The following is a 26,949-nucleotide window of genomic DNA, read 5'->3' on the forward strand; positions in this document are numbered from 1 at the left end:
GCGGAAGCAGACTCTTCCGTTGTATATACTTTTCATGAGTTATGTTACTGTGATGGTAACAAGTAGAGAGCCACAACAGATAGCTAGCTATAATAAATATGTCAATTTGGTGTGGAAGTCATTGTTTTAATGGCTGCTTTTTTTCACTGCAGCCAAACAAAATGAAATATGTCTGTCTCTAAAAAATTAGCAGAGGAAGCTGGGGCTAATACACTTCTAAAATTTATAATGGTTGCCCCCCTCAGATTTCTATAGACTGATGCAGAGATGCTCTGGCAGATGGAAACCACAAAACTGCTGGTGCAAGACTACAGTAGTAAAACTCGTTTGACAGAATTTGCAGTAACTTGCTATAAAGGGCAGATCAAATGGACCGAGTGCAGTAGTGGTGTTCAGGGACTTGGTGAGAGAGGACGCTGAAGAGAGTGAACAAAATGAGAACAACGCAGTTATGGCTCATTTCCACCGAGCGTCTAGTATAGTACAGAACTAAACAACCAGTACTTCCAACTCCAGCAGTACCCTTACTTGATAGACGCAATGTATGCCAGAAAGTAGCCATCAAAGTAACCTGGAGGGCTCTGTGAAAACTCACATTGTCCCAAACAACAACATAGATGGGATTCTCATCCTGCTGCCCTAACAGAGCATCTCACATGTGATTGAGGGAAAGGAGGAGCTGGTGAGTGTTGTAGGGCCCCAGGTTGGTTGGCCTGATGGTGGACAACCCCATGATTACTGATGGCAGCACATAGTGTGACATTGCCACCATGCTGCCCAGGAACACCAACAATGGCCCAATGGCCAATTACTTTGTACATTACGGCTTCTCCTTCTCCTTTTGGTGAGATTCATTCATGGGGTATTCCCATTGCATCCAGTTGAAAAACCCTCGGTAGAAATAGGTATAGTTTTGTTAGTGATACGGAAAAAGTGATTTAGGCCAGTACAGTAAATCACTACCTAGAGTAATCACCATTGAATGTGTCTGGTTATATGCCAACCTCTACATACTGGAATCTTTGCTCTTTGACTCTGAGTTGCGATCAAATTGCACTCTGTATAGCCAACATGACATCATGACTTTTGCGTAAACATATACGCCACTTTCGAGTCAGGTGGCGTGTCATCTCTACGCATTTTGAGCTATCCGCGTGTATGCGTATATGTCTACGCCATTAACGTCCACGTCATTCCGCGTGTCTGTACACGCAGTCAAATCTCCAATCATAAATGCCATTAACCCCAGTGACGGTTAAGTTTAGGGATGGGGTTGAGGTAAGTCATATCTTTTTTTTACCTAGGATGGTAAGGGAACAGTCATAAATGCCATTAACCCCAGTGACGGTTAGGTTTAGGGACGGGGTTGAGGTAAGTCATATATTTATATAACGGTAAGTCAATGGCGTTCATAAACACGCTCAAAGGCGATTATGCGTCTTGATAGCACGCCAAAAATGGAAATACGAATTGGTGTGTCATACACACTTCATGAGATCAGTCTGGTATAGCTGTTTCATCATACGCAGTCTGTTGCACTTGAGGACACGATCAACAGTAGAGAGGCTGACACTATTGATACCCTCAAAATTTACATGGTCCTCAACGATCTTCTGCTGAATTTCACTCAGTAATGGCATTGTTCTCACGGACCATATCAACAATTAGGATCTCTTGGTGTGGGGAAAACATACCTGTACTCCCACCCCCATGTGGACGTCTTTCAACTCTACAAAAAGAGAACATGGAGTTACAAAAAATATACATGGAATACTAGGCGCAGAAACAGTTAGACCAACTCTCAATTATAATATACAGTACATTGGTACAGTGATGTACTGAAACATATTTACTTACAATATGCTGTGGTACAGTATATAGTATATCATACAGTAATTGCTGTCAACATTTACATATTGTACTATAATGTCAAAAAAAAGGTAATTACCTGTTCTCTTCTCTAAATCTTTGGATTATGGTGGACACAGTGAATCTACTGATGTTTGGTTGTACCCTTTGTCCAGCCTTCCTCGTGCTCATACCACGGACAAGAACATGGTCTATCACAGTAGCTCTGATTTCATCAGATATTACTATTCTTTGTCTTCGGTGACCTCCTCACACACTTCTCGCTCACCATTATGCATTACAATGAAAATGTGTTGGCAAGTCGTGTCTAAACAGGTGAAAAGTGCTTATGGTTTTGCCAAAAGAGTGATTTATTCAATCAGTGGGTTCAGGGAACTTAGCATTTGGTTCAGACAATAGACATATAGACCAAAAAATATATCAGATTTCATGGGGCCCAATTTGGGATCTCATTTATCCCTTTATATCTTCATTACTCGCTATTATAGGAGCATAAGGGGGAGAAGAGAACGACTGTGTCTCAGTTGAATATATGGAGTGCTTTGCAAGCAGGAGATGGAGAGGCAGGTGTTTAAGATTCTGAGACCGTCTCACTGTGTATTTTTGCTAGCACAGGGCTGTACCGTACAATCCAAACCTGTGCTTTACTTTAGGTTTCTGGGCTAGGATGAAAAGAGAGAGAGGGAGAAATTATTCAGGAGGAGAAATTGAGTAGAGTGAATTTTGAAGGATTACACAGATTAAAGCATCTAAAACTGTATGTGCCTGTGTTGTTTAGAAAGCTCTGATGAGATAAAGAAAGAGACAGAGACTTTAAAAAATAAGAGGCGAGGTGATGTAAGCTGTCGTTTCAGACAGCTTTTACATTTTGATTAAAGATTATGATGACAAACATTTCTTCTTTGAAAAAACATGCACTGAAACAAAATAAGATCAGGAACATGTATTAAGAAATGGGTTTAATTTCGATTTTGTATTGACTTTGTCTCAACTGTTTCTTCTAGACAGCTGTGTGGTAAAATGGAGAGCAAATGTCTTTATGTCTAATCTTCTAAGTTTTTTTTTTTTATGCTAAGACACAGGCGGTAATCTCACATTGGGAAGTTTGAACTTTACCAAAGTCTAAAGCAAAATGATCTGAGCTCTCATGTTTTTGTTGTTCTCTTGTTTCTCTTCTGTGGATTTCCAAAGAATTTTAAAAGAAACATTCAAGACAGAATTGAATATTTATTTTTTTCTAGTTATGAATCCACAAACGTAATGGTTATCTGTGTGAATGTCGGGTTTGGGTGGGTTTTAGTCATGTTCCCTACAGTTTTTGGTTCGTGTCTATGGTTTCTCATTGATTACAGTTTGATTGTCATGCTCACCTGTCATTCATTTCATTGATTGGTTTGTATTTAAACTCTGTTTCTTTAAGTACATGAGGTATCACGTTTTCAGTCAAGTATGTGTTCAATCAACCACAACTGACAATAAAAGACTTAATTATATATATGCATGTTAAGCACGGATAGGAGAAATTATTATTATTATTTTTTTTTTTTTTGAGTTCAAGAAAATCTCACCCTTTACCCTTAAATTTTTTGACCTATAATTTTATTTATGTTTGTGTGCGTGTGTTTTCCAGAGAGGAAAATGGAGGTTGGTTGCTAGTTAGACTCAGACGTGGATATATCTGATCGTCTGTCGTTCCTGTCTGTCTCTACTTTGTGTCTACTTTATTAGTGCACACCAGAAGGGTGAGGGTTTCTGGATTACTGCAATGTAGTACACATAGTTTTTTCAATGTCCCAATCACTCCATCTCTGGCTCTGCCTCTCTCTCAATCTCTGGCAATGATCTCAAGGTCATTTTGACATACGCCTTCATCAGCACACGCAGCCTGGTAAACACCCAACATGACAGATTGAGCACGCTTTTACAGGTTTTTTTGCTTACTTTATCCTTTATGTCTTTGAAACAACGTTCAATCCGAATATTGAATAGAGAGAAGACAGGGGAGTCGAGAGTACACCGGTTTAAATTAAAACAATATGCTGACCTCAACAATTTCCTGCATAGGGCCTTTTACCAGGAACGCTCAGAATGACGTGGCATTATTGACTCTGAGCCACGAATGTTCGACAACACATATTTTGGCAAGGGAAAGTGGAAAAGACAGAGACAGAGAATAAATAATGGGATTAGATTATGGACAAGAGACAGAGTGTGTAGGCTGATGTGTTAGAACAGGAAGACACAGTAAGCAGCAGCGGTGCAGTGGAGACGACTTCATCACATTACATCATATCACACTATATACTACTGTCACTGCAGGACTGCAGAACCATGTTAAACATCCATTTACCTCTATTTCAAGGTGTTTTGTTGTTTTTATGTGTTTTTTTGGCCATTACTCATCCCTCTTGCTTGTAGAAAGTGCTCTGAGAGAGTCCTCATCCTCATATGTTATCACTTCGGTGACAAAGCTCGAAAACATTAGAGACAAGACATCAGTCTTGGAATGACTGTGAGCTTTGTGATATATTCTACTCTCCCAGCTTCCCTCTCTATCCCTCTCCTTCTCAGCAATGTATAGTTGCTGAATAAAAGTAAAACATTTTAAAAAGTGACCCCAAACTTTAATATATCCGTAATAAAATGCTAATAAAAAGCGTCAGCTAATTGAATTAATGTGAATGTAAATATTTATATTAGCTTACTGAACTTTGCCAATGTCACAGTTCTGTTCTGTTTGGATGCTGTTTTCGTCTTAGTTTTATTTTCATGGACTTTAATTTTGTTATTTTTAGTCACATGTTCTCCTTTGTCTTAGGGGCTGTTTACACCTGGCCACTTCATGCGTTTTCTGTGATCGAATAGCTATCTGATCGTGAAAAGACCAGCTCTGCATCCCAGTTCGCTTACTTATACTACGGCCTAAAAGTATGTACTCTTTTTGTGAAGAAAAAGTGCATACTTTTGAGTGTGTAGCAAAAGAGTAGGCAAGCTTTGGGACATACTATCACGTCATCTTTAACGGACAGCTCTGTCGCGTGCTGCGTGCATCCTGTCACCGTGAACTGCCCTGTCAATCATCTTGTCACAGTTAAAATCCTCCATTCAATCTAATTTGATTTTTTTTCTACCGTTTCAGAGAGCACATTGATCTGCCTGTCATGGGTCTTTTTGTGCGGATACTCTCCTCGTGTTTGCAATTTGAATATAATGATGAATTTAAAAGGTAATGGCTAAACGTATCTTTACAAAAGTTCACAATGCTGCTGCAGATGCAATATAATGTGAACAAAATTGAGTAAATTAATTTTCGTTAAGTTATATACTGATAATTAATGACTCAAACCTCTTTATCTAAACCTCTCAACATAACCGCGGGACTCGCGCGTCCTCCATGTCTGTAGTTTCGTAACCCTTTTTTACTCGTGTTTGTAGTTCTAACCGAATCCTCGTCCAGCGCGCGATGGGTTGTGAGCAATATCAGCCGTTAGAGTGTGCATCGATCTACACTTCGGATTCTGACCTAATATAGTAGACCATCCGGGTATCTTTGAAACACTCATTTCAACATACTACGATTTGGGACTATTTCGAATACTATTTAGGACGGATAGTATGTGAATTGGGACACAGCTCATGTGTAAATGCACTCTGAGAAAACGCATGAAGTGGCCAGGTGTAAACAGCCCCTTAATTTCCCGCCAATCATTAGTTTCTATGGACACTGATTAATCATCACAGCTGCTTATCATTTAGTTAATTATCTCTGTCTATTTAAGTTCATCAGTTTGTATTACTCATTGTCTGGTATTGTTTGTGTGCTGCACATTGTTTCATGTTCTGTTGTCCTGTTGAATTTATCCATCTGTTATTGATACTTCTTCTGCTGCTGCCTTCATTTTTGACCTGAGACTGTTACAGCCAACAAGTTACTCAGCTGGCACAGTTTAATGAATCAACTGGTGAATGGGTCTTAGGCCCCGTTTACACGAATGGGGAGATAGGGAGAAACGGCTTTTTAGGTTCTCTCTTGTCGATTCTGAGGATTCTGATTGGCTTGTATGGCTTTATCCTTCTCCCTACACTGCCGCCAATAGGTTTGGCATAGTTATGATGGCGCTCGACGGCGTATTTATGCGAGTGTGTGAACGATGTTATTTTTGAAAACGAAGAGGTAAAATATTTGTTTCGCTAAATACCTGGCTTTGTGTAAACGTGGCCTTACTCACTGAACAGCAGGTTTCATGGGGTCTCCTACTGGAAAAAAAAAACATTACCCTGTAAGAAGCAATGGGTTGTTTATTTATGCTCTTTTTTTTTTTTTTACAAAGATACATTGTAATTTATTGGAATGGGTGAGTTGTTGTTTTGTTTTTTTAAGGATGAGTTGGACTAGAGAGTGAACAAATGTGCCTACCAGACATGGGAACTACTTCCATACCTCATGAAGTTGGTGCCAAACATGTAAAAAGGGTGACAACTTTGATTAATCTGAAATAAGATTTGATTTTTTACAAATTGGACCATGCTTAACACGTCTTATACTTTATGAACGGCTCCGTACTTCACATTTTCTGATTTTTCTTGTGTTCATTTAATATTCAATCATGCAGTTGCTCTTACTCTGAGTAATAAAATAATTTGCCCAGGGCCCTAATATCTGAAAGTGAAGAATCCTAGTTGCAAGTGTTTTCCATAACTTAATTTGAATTTTTTTTTATAGATGCCTTAATATTAGATATTGAGAGGAATAGAGTTGGTTTTCCAGCATGCATTCCGCTATATGCGCCGTGCTTATGCATTTAGGGATAGACTCCTGCTGCGGTTTCGTTTCTCATGAATAATATTTTTTTGATGAATATCTGATGCATTTTCACGAAAATATAAGATGTGAAAATGTTTAGAGGTTTGAGTTCAAATTGGAGTTTTAGGAAACAGATGACCCCTGGGGTTTATGTGTTGTATGCTAACATATATGAATGAGAATGTGCTCCATAACAAGCGTTGAGTTCAGTACATGCCGGTAATGTGTTTGGAGTTGTTTATCAGACCCTCTAATTGTATACAGTCAGATAAAAGTGTGTGTGGCAGTATAGCGCTGCTTCAATTATTCAATTATCTGTCCAACCCCTCGTCTTTTCCTGACTTCCCTGCTCCTAGGTCCCCATATCTCATTCACTAAGCAGCTCAGAGATCGGATTATCCCAAAAGTATGTCATTTTCAATACATCCATTTATGCTTTCTCAGACCCTCCCTCTAGATTCATACAGCACAGCCAAACCGCCTAACATTTAATCAGAGATTCATACCACAATGGTGGCTGTCAGTTCATATAACCTGTTTGTTTGTGCTTACAAAGACTGTGACTGATGCATGCTGGCAAGATGTCAATGGTAGTTCTGTGATTGGTTGTTTTATTTCTTTATTTTACTCTGGGACTGCAGCAGTTAGGTTGAGCCAAACTTTTATTGTGATTGTGTTGTGAACAGAGCCGGCTTCAGACCGCTTTTAGCAGGGGGGCATTTATTTTCAATGGGTGGGCACTAGGTAGGTATGGGGACTTTTTTTCCGATATTAGATATCCTATATTTATTATTGCTACTGCCTTTTCTGTGCTATTAACATGAATTAATGCAACCCACACAATAAACACATAAAACATTACACATTGTTGCAAGACGAGCGACTCTTATGAAATTTGATCAAGGGTTAAATAGGCCTATACAAAAAAAAAATTGCAAGACCGACTCTGACCACAGCTTTATAATAGCAAAGCTAACGAACATGTACACAGTCTCTCACTGACAGAATAGCCGTTTATATGCTATCTCAATGGCGGAAGTGAGAAAAAAAAGCTAAGTTACTCATCTTTATTCTGCTATGTTCTAACATAAGCATTTACATTCGTAGCCTTAAAAAAGCATCATGTAGTTACCTTTATCAAATAAAACCTTTAACACCTTTAACAAATAAAAAACACCCACAACATACACAGATATTATTCTACAATTTCCATTTACAAGAAAATATAGGCTTAAACACCTGTTTCTCCACGGCGGGAGTGAGTGACATTTGGCAGTGCAATGGGCAGCGCAAAAACTAGGCCAACTAAACTATTAGTTTCATCACGTGACAACACAGTGAACATTACAGTACATGCCAGTTTAGATAAATAGCTTACGACTCGGACTCGACTGTCTTTGGTCTCGGTCTCGACTACAACACTGCACGGTAGAAGCACCAAATACCAAAGCCGGGCTGTCGTTGTCTTGCTGTATGGGGTAATCGATGTGTAAGGAGAAACTGTGGTATTGAACCATTTTCTAATTTCCATTTTTGGAGAGTTTTCATCTGTTTGCTTTGTTTTGAATGCAGGAAGTTCGCGCGGTCGCGCCAACTGAAAATCATTTCATTCAAGTATTAACGTGCGTGATTGGGGGGGCGGGGGCGGCAGGGGGGGTTCCTCACAGCGTCACACTGGTTTTTATGTTGGCTTTATTGTATTTTCAGCTAATGAGCCGTTTGTAGACATATATTTGTACTATTTCTCACTGAAATGTGAATTAAATTAAACTGATATTATTTTGTAAATTATATCATAATTCAATTTGGGGGGGCACAAAATACATTTGGGGGGGCATTGCCCCCTAATGCCCCCCCATAGCGCCGGCACTGGTTGTGAATTGTTAAATGATGAACATTTAAAATTTCTTAGATTTTAAGGTTAAAAGAACAAGGCGCTTCATAATTTCAGTTTCATTTTGATTAATTGTGCAGCCCTACTGCCTCGGTAATCTGCTCGTTCGCTCTGCTGGTGATTTCTAAATGTACTGGTTGTATAGATGCTGGGACTGCGGCTCATTTGGTTTTGGGCACAAAAGAGGGGGGATATATCATTGACATTTCGAGTGGCAGCACAGAGATAAGGTTAACCTAAGTGCATTAGCACTGAGAAATTGACAATCAGCTTGACGAGTTGCAAATTGTTTTTACATGCATAATGTCTGCAGCTGCAGTCACAGCCACTTCTTCCCCACCGCAGGGAGATGAGGAGCAAGAGAGTCAGAGAAATGAGATGAGAGGAAGGTGTTGGAGTAGAAGGGGGGAATGAGAATGACTGAGAACTGGGGAGAGTGACGGAAAGGGGACAAAGTACTGGACGGGGGAGGACAAATTGTGTGCTCAACGTTTAGAATTGCTGAATTTACACCAATGAATCTCCTCATAATATGTCCACTCTAACTGTTGAGTCTGTTGCTCCGGTGAAAGATTGAGAATTTACAATTGCTTTTCAAGACTTGACAAGCAGAAGCATGAATGAGTTTTGAAAGGATTTTGAAAGATGTAAGTGTAGCTTACGCACTAGGAAGACAGGATGTTTGTGGAGAAAGGTTTGCAGCATTTGTATGTATGCAGTATTTCAGTTGGTTTCTTGATCTGACTGTCAAGTTGAGGATTTTCTACTGCATTGCTATGAAGTACTGTATTTCCCAGATTGTGCTTGAAACTAGAGATTTTTTTTTTTGTTCGTTTAGTTGATATATTTTCCATTTTCCCCTTACTCTCACGGATGTTATTTTAAATCTCCCTTTTGCAAACATTTTTCTACTTTAACTTCTGTATGCTAAGCTGGCTTAAACAGATTTTAATACATTTAGATGCAAAGCGGTTCTATTGATAATAAATGAATTGGGAATTCAATTAATTGTGATTAATGTTTTATTTTTATTTTTGAAATTATTACACTACAACAAAATACAATGTATTCATTCAAAATGTTTTATTATATTTTTATTTATCATTATTAGTAGTGCTAGTATTTATGTATTATATTTATTTCCCACCTGATAAATATTAAGGTTAAAATATTTGCCATTTTTCACTTTTCCACTGCATGTCTTGAGGTAAACACATTATAAAGACATGTACATGTGGTAAACCCAAAGTTTAGCAGTCCATCATTAATTATTTATTGCATATCTTGTTCTCTGAGGCTATGTTTCACATCATATATCTTACCGGACTGTTTTGAATAATTGCTGAGAGATGTAATCATTTTTTCTTTGACTGTTCACGTTTGTGTTACTGTAAATTACACATGCATCATTGTGACCTGACAGCTGACCTTAACGTACCTGTGAGTGAGCAGAAACTATAACATCACATGCTTTACCAGCATACAGTGTGCACATCATGACAACAACAAAACCATTACATCTCCTACACCTAGTGTCTTCAAGCAACTGCAAATTGAACGGCTAATTTGCTAACATGGAATGACTGCGATACATTCCCTTGAGTTTTGCTTGAACTAATGAATCTCACCAAATATTAATTAAATCTGCTATCTCAGCATCTTTCCAGTATTTCTGCTTGCTCCTCCCCCAGTTTTTAAGATTTTAGCAAGGCGCTTACTGGCACTGAATTATAACAACATGATAAAACGATGTGATGGTATGTTAACAGAATGTGTGACTGCATCAGATAGTTTTAAGATTACTACAATATCAACCAAAGTTCACGAGATCAAACCTTTTTACAAACAAACATCTAGAAGCATGTCACATGAAGGGAAAAATCCAATTTGGGTCTCTTCCAGCATGTTGCCTGAACATCGAGTGTTTAATTCAGGCATTTCAAGGTCAAAGTGGTCTGTTTTTTTCCTTTCTATTAGCTGTTTCTCCCCCACTGCCTCAATCCGACCTTTGACTCTGACTAATTAACTGATACAGCTTGACTTATCGGTTAGTGTGACTTGAATACTAAAAGTAAACATTGAGCTTTTCTTGAAAATGTTGCGTCTATCTGCCCTCGCCTTATCTTATCCATTTTCTTTCCTCCTTTTTTTGCATTACTGACCAACCTTTTGCTCTCTGGGGTATTTTATATTTATCTCCCTTCCACAAAACAACAACAACAACTTCTTTAACTTCTAATAAGCTATGCCTAAACACATTGATTTTAAATTTACAGCCAAAGCCTTTTTTATTGAAAATAATTGATTGGGAATTAGATTTCTCTCTTACTATCTCCCTCTCTCTCTCTCTGCAGGGTTTGTGCTCCCAGAAATGCCAGCACATGTTCATCATAGAGACGGTGTGTGTGGGCTGGTTCTCCATGGAGTTTCTACTACGGTTTGTCCAGGCAGACAGCAAGCTGGACTTCCTCCGTGGACCTTTGAACATCATCGATGTCATGGCCATCCTACCCTACTACGTGTCCCTTGTCGTGGGAGAAACCCCCACTGACGAAAATGAGGCACCCTCTGGAGGTAAGGGCTACTTGGACAAGCTTGGGTTGGTACTGCGGGTCCTACGTGCCCTTCGGATCCTGTACGTAATGCGGCTGGCGCGCCACTCTCTGGGCTTGCAGACGCTGGGGCTGACGGTGCGGCGGAGCATGCGCGAGTTTGGCCTGCTGCTGCTCTTTCTCTGTGTAGCGGTGACACTCTTTTCACCACTGGTGCACCTGGCGGAGAGCGAGCTTACCGGAGTACATGATTTCAGCAGCATTCCCGCCTCTTACTGGTGGGCAATAATCTCTATGACTACTGTGGGGTATGGGGATATGGTGCCCAGGAGCATCCCCGGTCAGGTGGTGGCGCTCAGTAGCATTTTGAGCGGGATCCTAATCATGGCCTTCCCAGCCACTTCCATTTTCCACATGTTTTCCCGCTCCTACCAGGAGCTGAAACAAGAGCACGACAGGCTCTTCAAGGAGGAGTGCGCGGAAGCCGCAGCCGCTACCGCAGGAGTCGTGGACGAGCAGGATGGAGGATGGGTGGACTTTCCTCCTCCTAGACTAGTTCTTACCCCAGACACAGAGACACCAGGCTCTGTTGAAGACCTTTCCCTACTCGGGAACGGAGGAGAGACTTCCGGGAATAACAAGCATCCGTTACCAGCTGGAGCCTTTTAAATGATGCACAACCGTTGTACAGTTCACTAGATCAAAACTGTTCTTCCATGCCCTCATACTGAACCCTTTTGCAGTGGACGGGGTGAATTTTCACGGACGGCTCTGTCTGAAGAGTTAAAGGGCCTTGAAGCAGTATTTTGTCTTCCATCAGCCACAAGCTGACTTCCTCTCATTTAAGTACTATTACCTTACATATTTACACTGTGGACTTATGCCAGATTTAGCACTGCATGGAAATCCATGCAATAGAAATAAAAAATGAAGCTATGTAGTTTAACTGTGAAGCCTTTTTCCACGCCGTTAGACATACAGCTGAGAAATTCATGTTCCTCAAATTAATTATCAGTCATTTTTGTTAACAGATCCAAAGATATGCTTTTTTTGTTGACTGTTTTAAATGCAAGAATCGCTCTTCCAGAAAATGTGCACAATGCATATCATTTTCTTAATATAATAAAACATTCAATGGCTCTTCAACAGCTCCAAAATAAAACAGTAGTAATCTCAGAGTCTTGTCCTGTGTTTTAGGGTTCATAGAAGGATTTTCTAATCCTCTTATTTGAAACGCTCAATCATTAGACACAGTCACCCTGTTCTCTTTTCTTCGTTTTACGAAAGAAGCACATATGTGCCCCTGCCATCTGCCAACTCTGACATGCAGCAGTTATGGTGTAATAAATCTATGATTGCTTTAGTGTTTATTGCTAGAGTTGAGATTCAGACATGTCTTGACCTCTGTGAAGTCTTCACCTCCTCTTACCGATTTCTTCCTAAGAAAGTCTGAAGCCTCCAGGTGAAAAGATTCTCTTTAAGGTCACAAAATTGTCCCACTGCCTAGTGCTTCCAGGACTGTTGGGGGATCTTGATGAGGCTGGTGATTAAACATACAAGAAATACTCGGATATAAACAAGTAATTCTGGAGTCAGACTCTGTGACGGACTTTGCTTTGTCAACAAATCACAAATTTGTTCCATAAATGCCGTTGCCTTTGAAAAGCCCCAGATGGCTGAGTCATGAATCCAAAAAGGGAAACAAATTTGATGGACCAATCAAATTACATATGTAGCTTTTCTCAGGATTTACCAGCTGGTTGAATCATTAAATGGACATCAGCTTGTTCTTAATGTGAAGGTTAAACCTGTTTATCACTTCTTTTATGATAAACACAATCACAGGATCAGGCCTCAGTCCACTCTCAAGTTACGTAGTAAGTACATTAACCAGACAGTCAACAATTTCTGTTAAAATCACTGTACTATACAAGAAATCTCATCATACTATCTCTCAAGTCATCAGAAAAGGAAGAGATATATAAATATATTTCATAATGGTACGGTACTTGTAAAGAGCTTCAATGAAGACAAACAAAGCCAACAAATGACACCATGGCACTCTCCACAGCTATGTTGTTGATAAATGCAATATCTTACCATACCTTACTGAGTCATCAGAATTCCAATGTTTAGTGCTTAAGTTTGTGTTCACGTTATACTGATCTTAAACTGTAACAACAATCTGTTAGAGAAAACCATATTCTTAACTATTTTGATGGAATGTATTCTATTGCAATAACAATTCATATGAACTTAATAACATTTGCACCAACAGCATTTGATGGGGGGAAGCATCGTGAGATATGCCATCAGCTCAGCTATAAAAGTGCTTTTAGCCGCAGTGCTTATTGAGAAATCTTGTTGAAGGATGGCTTCAATGATGTATCGTATGCCATTATTTTTCAAGGAAGCCCAGATCTAGATGCCAAGTGTCTTCTACTGGCACCAGTGATTGATGTGGAAAGCTTCAAGAAGGGTTTAAGAGGCCATCCATCAGACATACTTGGTGGTAAGATTGATTCCTATTCGATAAATAAGTTGCTTTTATAGATTCCAAATTGTGGTAGATTTAAGATTTAGTCATTTCATCAAATAAACCCATTTACAGTTCAATTTTAGCAAAAGGTTTTGACACTTTAGAGCATTTCAGAAGTCAGTAACAGCACTTTTCTGTGCTTATGCACAGCAAATCTTTTAATAACATCCACTTGGAATCCACACTGAAATATGACACATAAACTGTTGAAGGTCAGACTAAAATGATAAATCAACTCGATTCAGTTACTTGTTTTTAACGTCATAATATGCAAAGTGAAAGCCGGAAACAGCCCAAATAACGCATTACATTTGTCCCTATGGTATTTGGAATGGTATATTTATTTAGTTAACTTCCCCCTCATTACTTTATCAAAAATGTCGGTGGTTGTATGTTAATAAATGTGGGTTTCTGATGTCAGATATTAGTTCCAAGTTTTTGGAACAAGAAGTTTTGTTTTTTTGGGGTTTTTTTTTTGCATGTCCTTTTGAACTGTTTTCAGTTCTTGAAGTTCCTATATGTTACTCTATACATACTAATTTCAAAGAATCAAGAAAAGTATTGTTTTTTCACTACATCCCTTTTAACTATTCCAGGGTGTCCGCTGGGTTTTAAAAAGTGATAAATCAAAATTGTCAAATTTAAGGCCATTAAAAGTGTTAAATGTAGTCTGAGAGGTATTATTTTTTAAAAATTAGGTATTATTTTTTTTCAGACTATGTGTCCTATTTTGTGTTTGCGTTAGTCCGTATAAATATGGGCTTTAGCTTATCTGGGCACAATCAAAGATCTTTCATCTCTGTCTATGTTTGATGCTGACGTCATATTCAGTGGCTGGACGATATGACGATATATAGAGGCTATATAACCCTGATATAAGTGATCACACGGATTTAGACCTACCTATATTTTATTTATAAAGCGTTCACAGACAAATTTGCTTTAGCCTATGTAGGTCTATATTGCTTTTATTTCCCTTTTATTGAAATCAGGCAAACATAAATGTCAGGCGACACGATTGCTGGCTGCATGTCAATATGGATCACTGGATCTTTAGTAAGTTGTTAGGAGTCCAACTATATTGAGTCCAACATTTAGTTTAAATTGATCAAATTGTTAGTTTTCAGTCGCATTTTCGTTTAATAGTTTCCCCTATTAAATCCAGTTACGCAGCAGATCTTTTGCCACTCAGTCAGGTTGAGGGGGGTTGTACCGGCGGGAAAGTGATGTCAATGCATTCCCTCTATTGTTTAGTGTGTAAAAAACATCAATGTCAACTGGATGGGAGCTAATGCACTTCGGTCGCAAATGCAATCCACTAAACATAAAAATGGAATGCGTGCTCTAAATCTATTCATGTTATAAATGTCAAAATCTGTGTAATAGAAAGGTCGCTGGTTAACACTTGCAATTCAGTGTCGTGATGGTTATAAAAAAAATTCTGAAAGTAGTAAAAAAGGTATTAAAAAGTAGTAAATTTAACTTAAGGATTACTGTATATACCCTGTATTCATGAGTGGCATGAGTTCTGCTGTGCTGTCTGGATGCTTCTATTACTGTAGCATATCTATGATGTTGTCATTGTACTATATTTAAGGGGCTTAAATGTGACTATCACTTTATCACATTTAGCTTTATCACTGCACTTAGCTGCCTGTTGGCAGAGATGCTAAAAGTGAACAGATGTTCGAGTTCTCACTATTCAGTTATTTTTGTGTCGACTGTTGAGTGAGTTTAATTGAAGTGAGTTTTGGAGTGAGTTTAATTGGGCATTGGCTTGTCAGTCGGTCTGTCTGACATGTTTGTTTATAAATAGGTTTGATCTTGTGAACTTTGGTTGACATTGTAATCTACTGTAGATATACAGCAGCTACTGAATTACCCAGGTGGCACTGTCTAATCTCATTTTAAGCAGTACACCGGTTTTAACATAAACACTTATTCAAATACACAGCTGGTAGTATAGATTAAAGTAAGGGTTGATGGTTATGTAACTAAACTTAGCCTCATTTACCTCAAATAGCTCTTTTTGCTTTCACTGTAGACAGACGTATTGCAGTGCTCCTGGCTACGATGCGGTGTAATTTTTCCCTCTGTCTGTCATGATGGTAAGAGCCTCAATGGGGCAGTGAGCTTCCCATTAATCTTAGCTGACAACTTGACCATAGATGTAGTGCAGTGTTGCGATGAAATTCTGAAAAGGGTCTTGCTTGGAAAGTTAAAGCATTCCTCTTTTCTGCATCACAAGCGTTATCACTGCAGTAGTTGCAGTCTAGGTGGAGGTTTCACTGAAGATCTGAGACCTTAGTGTCTTTGACAGACAGCTATGATTGATTCTTAGTATTTGTATAAAGGCAAAGTTTTAAAAATGAATCAAAGACTCTAGGAGGAGGCATTTTCTGCATTTTTTTCCTAGGCGTACTTCACTTCACAGTGAATAGCCATGTATTATTTATATACCACACAAATGTGAGTGAAAGAGCAAGAAGGGCAGTTCGTGCACTGATCATTCAACTGCTTTGAGCATTCATATGCACAATAAGACAAGTTAATTTAAAGAATGCTATGATGTGCTATCAGTTAATAAACTCGCTGGATTGAATTATGTGATGTCATTATCGCACAGCTCTATTTATAATGGGCTATATTATACAGTATGCAACTTTATCCACTGACATACAGTATATTCATGCAAAGCTATACTGTATGTTCTGTAGCGAATCTTAACTGAAAAATGCATCTATATTATCACCTAGCACTTTATATAAAGTTGGATGTATAAGTGTGTCCAACTTTATCCAAATACATACAGTATTCTCATGTTGGGTGATATAAAATTAACATGCTTGAATGCTAAATCTGCTAATTGCAACTATAAGGCATGAAGATATTATAAACATTAACATTGTGATTTGCTTTGAAACAATGTGTATTGTGAAAAGCGCTATACAAATAAGTCTTACTTAACTTGACATGTACAAAAACCTGCACTAAAGGGACTATCCGCAAAGTACTGTTTATATATATTTACTATTTATATAGAGGCTGATGATGCTTTGTGCATTTTCTTTCTTGTCAAGGTTTCTTATTCTTTTAAGGAGGTGTTTGGGCACAGTGGCTGTGTCTTAATCCTGCCATCAAATTATCCACTTGTGTAGTGGGTGTTCTGCTTGATGTTCTACTCCAGAACAAAGTTGTTTTGTGTCAATCAGAGATCAACAACAAACTGTTGGATCTCGAAGTGTAACAAGCTTTCCATCCTCCTTGACTTTTTTTCTAATTAGTGGTGAAAATGTGTGTGGTTTTGTCTCTTGTATTGTAATATACTGAACTGCTTTTACATTTATTCATTTAGCTGACGCTTTTATCCAAAGCGACTTACAATTGCTATATATGTAGGTCACATGCCTCTGGAGCAACTAGGGGTTGTCTTGCTCAGGGACACATTGGTGTCTCACAGTGGATTCCAACCCGGCGCTCTCACACCAAAGGCATGCGTCTTATCCACTGCGCCATCACCACCCTTTTAGGTGATCCACACCAAAATCCGTTGTTCGACATTACTCTTTAAGAAAAAAGTATTTTGATATTTGATACAGAAATAGGTTGAATAGAGTCAATAATGCTAGTAAATACTAATATGATAAAGTCAATGAAATGAACAGAACAGAATACACTAGACTATAATTACAGCAAAGTCACAATTTCACTGCATTGCACCATTGATAGCAAGCTTTGAATTTCAACTCTGGTGCTTGATATTGAATTTCAGTATATTATCCCATTATTAGATTGAATGTCAAAGGCTATGTTGAGATTGAAATACAATCGTACTGCATAGATATGCATAGATAAAACTGCATAGATAAAACACTACAAAATATGTGAAACATAATGCATTTTAAAATTATTATTTTAAACAATAATACACATCGTTGTCGCATGACCTCACCAAGTTGCATGTTTAATTCAGGTAGGGGACTTCTCATAAATAAATTGTCAGGGTCTCGTCACCTTAATTGTTCTTGTGCTTAATTTGGTGACCTAATCCAGACACACCTGTGTTTGTGTGAGCATTCTCAAGGCCGTGCACTCTTATGTCTGTCTCTTGCATGTTCGGGGCGTGGTGTCTCCAGCCACTTCGGCCTAGTCTTGGTTCGGTTTCGGTCCTGACATCCATGCTCTGTGCACTTCTGTCTGTCTTGTGTCTTGTTTTCTGTTTGGGCACATTTGAGTAAGAGTGTGTTTGTCTGCCATGTTCTCTTCTGTCCTGTGGGTTTGTGTGAGCACACTTTGCTTCTGTCATGTTTGTTTTGCGGTCAAATTATCAAAATGGTTTTGTTTGTTTCTGTGTGCCATGTGCTCTTTTGTTAGTCTCTAGCCTTGGCCCTGCCCTCTTGTTACCTGAGTATTGGTTAATTTGCCTCACGTGCTCTTTCTTGTTACCCTTCTGATTTTTTTTTTCTTTTTACTCTCCTGTTGTTGCTGTCCTGTGCCAAGTCGTCATCTATGTTCCTCATGTGCAAGCCTTGTCTGTTTGTCGTGCCTTGCACCAGTCCTGCTGCCTGCTGCCCTGGACCGTGTTTTTCCCCCATTGGGGAGGTTTAAGTTGTGTTTTGTTTATTTTTTGATTAAATAAAGCCCTTCAAAGCTCTCTGAGTCCTCACAATTCTTGGCCCTTGACATAAATATGGTTGGTTTGCTATCTTAATACAAATGCAAGTTAAAAAAATGAACTTGACATTCAATCAATTTTTTAAAGAGATGTTAAAACCATCTCTAAATAAGATATTACTTATTGGTCATTCATCATCATGAAAATGGAAGGTTAGATTGAGTGCATTACATTCAATCCCATACATACACTCACCTAAAGGATTATTAGGAATACCATACTAATACTGTGTTTGACCCCCTTTCGCCTTCAGAACTGCCTTAATTCTACGTGGCATTGATTCAACAAGGTGCTGAAAGCAGTCTTTAGAAATGTTGGCCCATATTGATAGGATAGCATCTTGCAGTTGATGGAGATTTGTGTGATGCACATCCAGGCCGCGAAGCTCCCATTCCACCACATCCCAAAGATGCTCTATTGAGTTGGGGTCTGGTGACTGTGGGGGCCATTTTAGTACAGTGAACTCATTGTCGTGTTCAAGAAACTAATTTGAAATGATTGGATGATGAATCTATGTTCTCATTCTGTTTACACCAAATTCTGACTCTACCATCTGAATGTCTCAACAGAAATTAAGACTCATCAGACCAGGCAACATTTTCCCAGTCTTCAACTGTCCAATTTTGGTGAGCTCTTGCAAATTGTAGCATCTTTTCCTATTTTTAGTGGAGATGAGTGGTACCCGGTGGGGTCTTCTGCTGTTGTAGCCCATCCGCCTTAAGGTTGTGCGTGTTGTGGCTTCACAAATGCTTTGCTGCGTACCTTGGTTGTAACAAGGCAACAAGGCATTTTTGCCCACATGACTGCCACATGCTGGATTTTTTCCCTTTTCACGCCATTCTTTGTAAACCCTAGAAATGGTTGTGTGTGAAAATCCCAGTAACTGAGCAGATTGTGAAATACTCAGACTGGCCCGTCTGGCACCAACAACCATGCCACGCTCAAAATTGCTTAAATTGGAGTTCAGGGGATTGTCTTGACCAGGACCACACCCCTAAATGCATTGGAGCAACTGTCATGTGATTGGTTGATTAGATAATTGCATTAATGAGAAATTGAACAGGTGTTCCTAATAATCCTTTAGATGAGTGCATTCCATATTCCCTCTGTTGTAAACTGTACATTTAAGCTAAAGTAGTACAGGTGTATACTTGATAAAAAAAATTATAGCTTTTCTGGTGTATGTGGAAGTGCACTGACATTCTGTAATTCTGATGTTCTACAGAGGCTGACGATGAACAAGATCAGAGAGGTTAGAGATGAAGAAGATATCTAGAGATTGTAAGAAGACGACACAGGACACTGATGATTATTGCCTTTAAGGGCAGATTAAAGGACCACGTTAATCATCTCATCACCAAGGGTAATTAGACCCAACTTCTAACATCCTAGAACCAATAGATCAAAGCCCACTCTAAATAGCCCACAGACAAAGATGAGCTATTCTAGTGGTCACGGTGATGAGAATGATGTGATGTCAGGGAATGTAGAAATGTCCCCGAATCAGTTATGAGACTGTAATGTATTAATGAGCTTCATGAGACCTCATGAAGGATGGTGGTGAATCCATAAAATGTCCAGAGAAAAATGGACTGATGATTTCATTCATGATTTATAATCATCTTGCCTAAGGGTTTGGACACTCCGCACTGGTCCCCTACCTTTTATTTTCAGCAGGTGCATTGGAACTGGAGAAAAGTCAATCATACTGTACATAAAAAAGACAATGGGAGAAACTGCAATGTGCAAAAATGACTGCAATAAGGAGCCATTTTGGTTTAAAAAGATATGGTTAGAGGCAAACTAGAAAATACAGAGGGAATGCATTGACGTCACTTTCCCGCCGGAACAACCCCCCTCAGCCTGACTGAGTGGCAAAAGATCTGACTGGATTTAATAGGGGAAACTGCGAAAATGAAACTAAAACGAATAATTGTATCAATTTAAACTAAATGTTGGACTCAATACAGTGTTCCTTACAACTTACTAAAGATCCAGTGATCCAATCGTGTTGCCTGACATTTATGTTTGATTAAATGTCGACACCAGGGAAATAAAAGCAATATAGACCTATACATAAAGCAAAATTGCCTGTGAACGCTTTATATAAATACAATATAGGTAGGTCTAAATCTGGGTGATCACTTATATCAGTGTTATACAGTATATAACCTATATAAATCATCATATCGTCCAGCCCTAAAACTTTATAGTTTTTTTTTTGTTTTGTTTTTTGGTCAGTGTTTATTGAAAAACATCCAATAATGCAGAATATGCAATGATAAATATTTAATTGATGAGTTGTTAATATATATAACAATACAAAATATATGGGTATGGTTTAACTATTGACACAAAATGATAACTGCAAATCCACCTTTCGCTGACTGGAGTCCAGTTGTTTCTGTGAATTGCAGCGAACCATTTGCTCCTCTTTCTATAGCAGCCTGTAGAAATATACCTCCGATTTTTTTGTCAAATGTAGTTGTACAGTCAATCGCAAAGCTCTTTCCCACTTTATATGTGTTGTGTTTGTTTTTCGCGGCATTCACGCTGAAAACAAATACAGACGGCACTCCGGCCGACGGTGACATCACACGCATACCCTCTATTGTATTACTGTGTTTTTGTAGTAACAAAAAACATTATTTCTTTCTTTATTATGATTTAAAATATTATAATTATTTGTATGAGTTTCTATGCCATATGCCAGTTTAAATGGAGTTGCATCATCATAACGTCTGGGAACTGTTTGTACTATACTTTAACACACTATTATACATCATGCTATTTTGTCATTCTGTTCAGTTTTAGTCACTAGTCTGATATCATACTTAAAGAACTGGCTTTCATTTCCTTTCTCTCATCTCTCATGTGCAGCTGCAGCAGAGATATCATCACTATCATCAGTCTCACTCTGGATCACTGCCAGATGTTAGCTTGCCTAAAAAGAAATCGAACGCCACATTCGAGAAACACAAACAAAAAACAAGAAAACTTGTCCACAGAGATCTCCATGTGCCACATAATGAATGAAGCCACCAGCATGACTGCCCTGTTTATCTTCAAACATATCAATAGTTGGACAAAAGATCAGTCCTGACGAGATAGGAAAAGCGGTAGAAGACGACTTTGTGTCCTTTCAGCTGTGACCGGGCTGGATTGAGTCTTAATCATCAACTATCAGCACAGACTGTAAATGAGCCCCTGACGGGCCCTTCATTTCGCATGGGTGGAAATGCACAGAAAACCATTATCTTGTGTTAGTCTTCCAGTGCACGCATATATGCACGCCGTGTGCAGGTCCACACTCTGACATTTTGATTGGACAGATAGTATACGTTTTTTGTTGGCTAAATCTCTCTGCTCATGTAAATTAGAAAGCTTGGGGCTTTGAGTGCTATCTGTGACGCTAGGCAGATGGTGAGGTTGAACTCCAGAGTAATGAATCAAGGGCTTCAAATTTAGATTAGTGAAACACACAGACTGTACTGAAAATAACACCCTTAAAATAACCTCTAATTTGGTGCTCAAACGAATATAAAATTCAAATTTAGTATCAGCCGATTATAACCTTTAGATAAAAAACACAAATTTAAAATGTTTGCATGAGTAAGTTGTAAGGGCCACCCATTAGCCCAACTGTGGAAACCAACGGCGTGGGGGAAAGTATAACGTGTGTATGTCTTCTCAGTGTCCTCTCCAGTGAAGTTCACTTAATTTATTAGAATTTAGTTTCAATTTTACTTTAGCTCCACACTTAATCTGACTCCAATTTCAATGGATTATCAAATGTATATCATGCTTCTAATTAGAAATGAGTCATATACATTGGTAATTGAATAGATATTTGATTATTCTGGGAATCACATACTTTCAATTGTCTGTTCATTCTGGACCCAATGCGTTACAAACTCTCAAGTCTGATCTTGGTCAGACTGTGCAGGGTAAGCTAAATTCTTTAGTCGGTTGCCTTCTGCTCACTCGTACAAAAAAGTGTAGTTTATTTAGCCACTTCCATACAACTTGCCAAGTCAGTTAAATACATAAATCAAAAGGTCTTCAGATGACGTGCCTACTGCTCCATTCATACATGTGCCTTTTGTTTGACCTATCCACGGTAGCACCAGCCTCCACATAATCTGGTTATAATGATTTCAGAAGAGTCCAGAATAAATCAAATGTAATATTTTATTTGTCAGGTAAAAATATACCATACCAATTACAAGTAAACAATTAGAAGCCAATTCAGAAATAACAGATTACACCTGTTTACGGCGAGAGGGGAAATTATCAGAATTCTCCTGAGTTTTCTATCTTACAGGAAACTTACAGGATATTCTTATAACATGATGACCTCTTAGATGTCAAAAGCTCAAGGAAAATTTGATTTCTCAGTTCATCACCGCTTAAAAAAAATACCCTTGTGACTGGTTTTGTCGTCCAGGGTCACATTTAAACATGAAATAAGTTTAGGCAAGGTGATGTCCTTTGCTCTTTCTTTGAGTCCTTCTCTCCAGGTCTGTTTTTTTTATTGTAGGGTGTTTTTATTTCAGCTTTTTTCTTCAAGTTTTACAGGCCTCTCCTTGCCTCTTGAGACAAATTCAGATCAGTTCCTGGGTTTTTTTTTTTTTTACATTTCCGGTTTCCGGTGTTATTTTCAGTGTTCATAGGGCTGACACCTGACTGGGTGCAGGAGTCAAGTTCTCACTTGAACAAACAGCATTGACAGATTGAACATAGAGGTGCATTTTGCAGAGCATTAATCTTCTGTGACACACAGTCCTTTTAGGTGTACTGTGCTGAGTGGATGCTGCAGCAGCGGGACACGATGTCTGTGATCCTCTTGGTCGGGTTTGCTTCCACCTGCACTTGGTGCGGTGGTATTCAGTTTGTAGAATGACTACCAAGTCTGTTGTGTTGGTCAGCATGAGCAGAAAGTGTCATTACACTTTGCGGAAACATCTGCGTTGGATGTTTAACTGACCTTTTGAGAAGTCCTCGGTCCCCTTCAAGCAGAATGTTTGGTTTTCCGGGCAGGTCAGATCTCCATAAGTCAAGGAATCATTTCCACATGTCCAGTAAAATAACTTCCTTGATCAGATCCCGTGTGAGCTGACGCTCCCAGAGGAGTGTAACACTTATGACACTTGATTTGCGTGACTACAATATAGAATTGGACACTAATGTCTTGTTTTTGGGCTGAGATGTTATCAATTGCATTCTTTTGAGGACAAACACAGGTCTGATGGTGGGCACCAAGATTGTTTTTTGGTTTGTTAGTTTTGTTTGAAAAACACACGTGTGCTGCTATCGCAAAGTCTGAAATAAGACCAAAGTAAAAGCTATGTTTTATAAGACTGGGCCTTAATTGGTGTTGTTTACACCATATTGTGTGACATCAGTCATTAACTTTTTAGTACACTTGAAAGTTTTTCAAAGAACAGTAATTTCATTTGATGTAATTCATATTACATATTACAAACAAAGAAAGGTTGCATAAATGCATTTACACAGCCATTAGAACTATATATATTTTTTTTTTGTTTGTTTCAAGGATAGCCCCTTGAGATGAACCATCTCATTTTCGAGGGGGTCCCTTCTTTACAACAAACAAGATCATAATAGAAATTCATAAATACAACACAGGACTATTACAAACATTTAGATACATTGACATTCACTATATAGTTTGATACTAGCTGCTTAGATGGGTATAATGTTTTATGCATGTATACATCAAAACTTACTTAATATGTAGAAACCCTCTAATCAGATTATAAATTCAAGCTATAAATTATAAATGACGTAAGTAACTCACATGCAAAACAAACACTTGCATCACTCAGTATTCTGAATATACAGCCATGTAATAACCCACAAACTTGTGTGTTCTGTCTCATCTACTGTATACAACGAATGTTATTTCTCGTGCCATTTATACGCCAAAAATAGTTTTTTGCGTCTATATGATATGCAGTTTTCGCGTGCATATGATACGCACTTTATGGCATATAATACGCACGCACGCACTACCCTTAACCTACCCCAGGGGTTTCCGGTGCGTAGCATATGCACGCAAAAAACATTTTGGTGTATAAATGAGTGTGTAATAAATGGAGTGTGTATAAATGGTGTATGAAAACTTTCATGAGACTGTGTTGCAGCATTTTCATAAGCTCCACCCTTTTATCGCCATCTTGTTTAACCTATGGAGGTTTGACATCATCACAGCAGACCACAGGCTTATTGCTACAACACACCTGATGGCTACAGGTAAGACATATTTTTTTCCTATACTTGTTAGCCCAGAACTTTGCTCAGTCTTTAAGTCTGTTATTTTTCCATCAGTGTGTAAAGCTTAGCTTTGTTAAGATAAGGGGGAAGGGATGTTTTTGGTGCAGTGACACCAAATCCTCTTGAGGAGCACAGATGGTAACCATAGACACAGAAACATAACCATGACGGTAACAGAGGGGTCACACCTTATACAGATGAAAACAACAGAACAGAATCGGTGTTAGAAGCATAAACACATATAATATAATTATTAGGACACACTCAACAGTTTTTGTATCTCTTTTTAATTTGTTCATTTTTTTGAAGACAAGTTTTGAATGACAAGTCCATTTGTATTTTAGCAGTCTTGGGGAAAGTATTGAAATACTGAAAAATATTGTGTTAGTTATTTTTATGAAATGCTATTTACATTCCATTTGAATGAAGGAATTGAATTCAATTTAAAAGTAATTCTAAATTCAATTCTGAAATCAAAACCAACATACTCCAACAAACAGAAATAATTTTTTTAATAATTTGAATGGGCAAAAATACACTATTCTAAACCAGTTTTTCTTAGATTGGTCATGTTTTTCCAAGCTATCATGTGTTCCATACTAATTTTAAGATAAGCTTGCTCCTCTCCGGTAGGACAGCTAATCCAAAAATAAAGAAAGTAGCATTGCTTGGAAGAATAAAACCTCAATTTATTTTACATTACATTGATTCATATCCAAAATTGCCTAGCATCTTTGTATTCAAGAAGAAAAAAAAATGTTCTGTACGTTCTGTCTTCATTCTGAAAGAATATGCCTTGTAACGTAAGCTTCCGAGATAATCTAACAAAGCAATTTCAGTAAAATTGTGATTTAGATGATCTTTATGTTCCAAAGATGTCCTGCCTTTCGTCTTTTTATGATACTCAGGTTTTGTATCAACCACATAGCCATCTGGGCAAGTGCAAAGACACCTGTGCTTTTTGGGTGAAAGCCACTGGAGTTAAAGAACTGCCAGAATTGGATGCCCTTCTATCAATGACAATGTAAAAACATAGAACTCAACTGGTCTGAACTATTCAGAGGATAAATACCTTATCTAATCCTGTTCGTCCACATTATCTAATTGGTTTCATGTAGTGTCTTTACATTTTCAACTGTAAGCTCAACTCAATCGGCCCAGTGGAGGTTTTCGGATAGAACGGGTGAAGGTCTCGGCGTGTTACTTTCCGTGTGGCAAAGTATTTTGATTAAATGAAATCTTTTTTTTTTTAAATTAACTCGTTATTTCATCTGACTCCATAAAGGGAAAAAGGTTTTAATGATTGGCATCATTTAATGTGAGAAAAATGTATTACATGCCAGTTCCATAATCAATTCAAAGATAATAAATACAAAACATCAAATGCTCGAATAGAGTGAGAAGATGTGAACCTGACATTATAAAATACATGATGCAGAGTGCCGGCATCCAATCTGCATCACAGGCTAATTCGAGCCTCTTGCTGCATTTCATTATATGGACAGAAACTTTTTGCTAACAATGGGAATTTGCATTCAGAGTTTACACTTTTTGGAAGTAGATTGCCATTTGCCTGGAAGACACACCCTTTGTGTACAAGTTATCCCTAAAACTCTTAATAACTTATTACCTTTTGGTTTACATGTATAATACTATGAAACATGTATATGATAATTATTCACATTAAAGTTAAACTTTGAGCATGAAAGAGAGGGGGGGAAGAGAGAAAGATATGTAGATTAGAATGATTCTAAGGGGAGACTTGCGTCTCAAATGGTGAGACTAACTTCACAAGAGTGAGTTCAATTGTTAATTCAATTTGTTCAATTTAATTCAGTAGCCCTCTCTTCCAGTTCTTCCAGTCTTACATATCCTATCAGAGGGATCCTGAACATAAAGACCTCATTTTGATGAACGACCCTCTGCTCGGCTAATGCTCACCTTCTGTTTAACACCTTGCAGGTCACAGTACCCAAACAGAGATTAATCTACATTATTTCATCCATGCTGTGATATCCAGTAAGTGGAAAATCATTCTAATTAAGAGACTTGCAGTTTTAATATTATGCGACACGTCCAGATTCATGTCTGGAATATGGAATCATTAAACAAGATGCAAAGGTCTGTTGACCATGAGTAGTCTGATGCGTGTCCAGAGAGTAAAAGATCACAGCTAGGCTCTGCACCATATTCGATAACTAACTAGCTGACAGTTGGTCCTTTTTAATTAGATTTCATCCAAGACTGGAGAACATGCAACCAATGAAGCTTTAAACAGGACATGCAACATTTAACCCCAAAGCTGATGTATGTTATCTT

At 38.3% G+C, this 26,949-nt stretch overlaps 1 protein-coding gene across 3 annotated transcripts in view; it reads left to right on the forward strand.

The window, feature by feature from the left end:
• The window catches only part of kcng4a (potassium voltage-gated channel, subfamily G, member 4a), a 53,058-nt gene extending 40,763 nt beyond the window's left edge, over positions 1 to 12,295 (forward strand). For all 3 annotated transcript variants that reach the window (XM_039650496.2, XM_039650498.2, XM_039650495.2), the window contains exon 3: positions 10,922 to 12,295. In XM_039650496.2, the coding sequence (XP_039506430.1) occupies positions 10,922 to 11,788 (867 nt within the window). In that variant the 3' untranslated portion in view covers positions 11,789 to 12,295. The remainder of the gene's footprint in view (positions 1 to 10,921) is intronic.
• The last annotated feature ends 14,654 nt before the right edge of the window (positions 12,296 to 26,949 follow it).

Source organism: Pimephales promelas, chromosome 10 (genome assembly GCF_988280905.1).
Source record: "Pimephales promelas chromosome 10, fPimPro1.hap1.1, whole genome shotgun sequence".
Taxonomy (NCBI): Eukaryota; Metazoa; Chordata; class Actinopteri; order Cypriniformes; family Leuciscidae; genus Pimephales; species Pimephales promelas.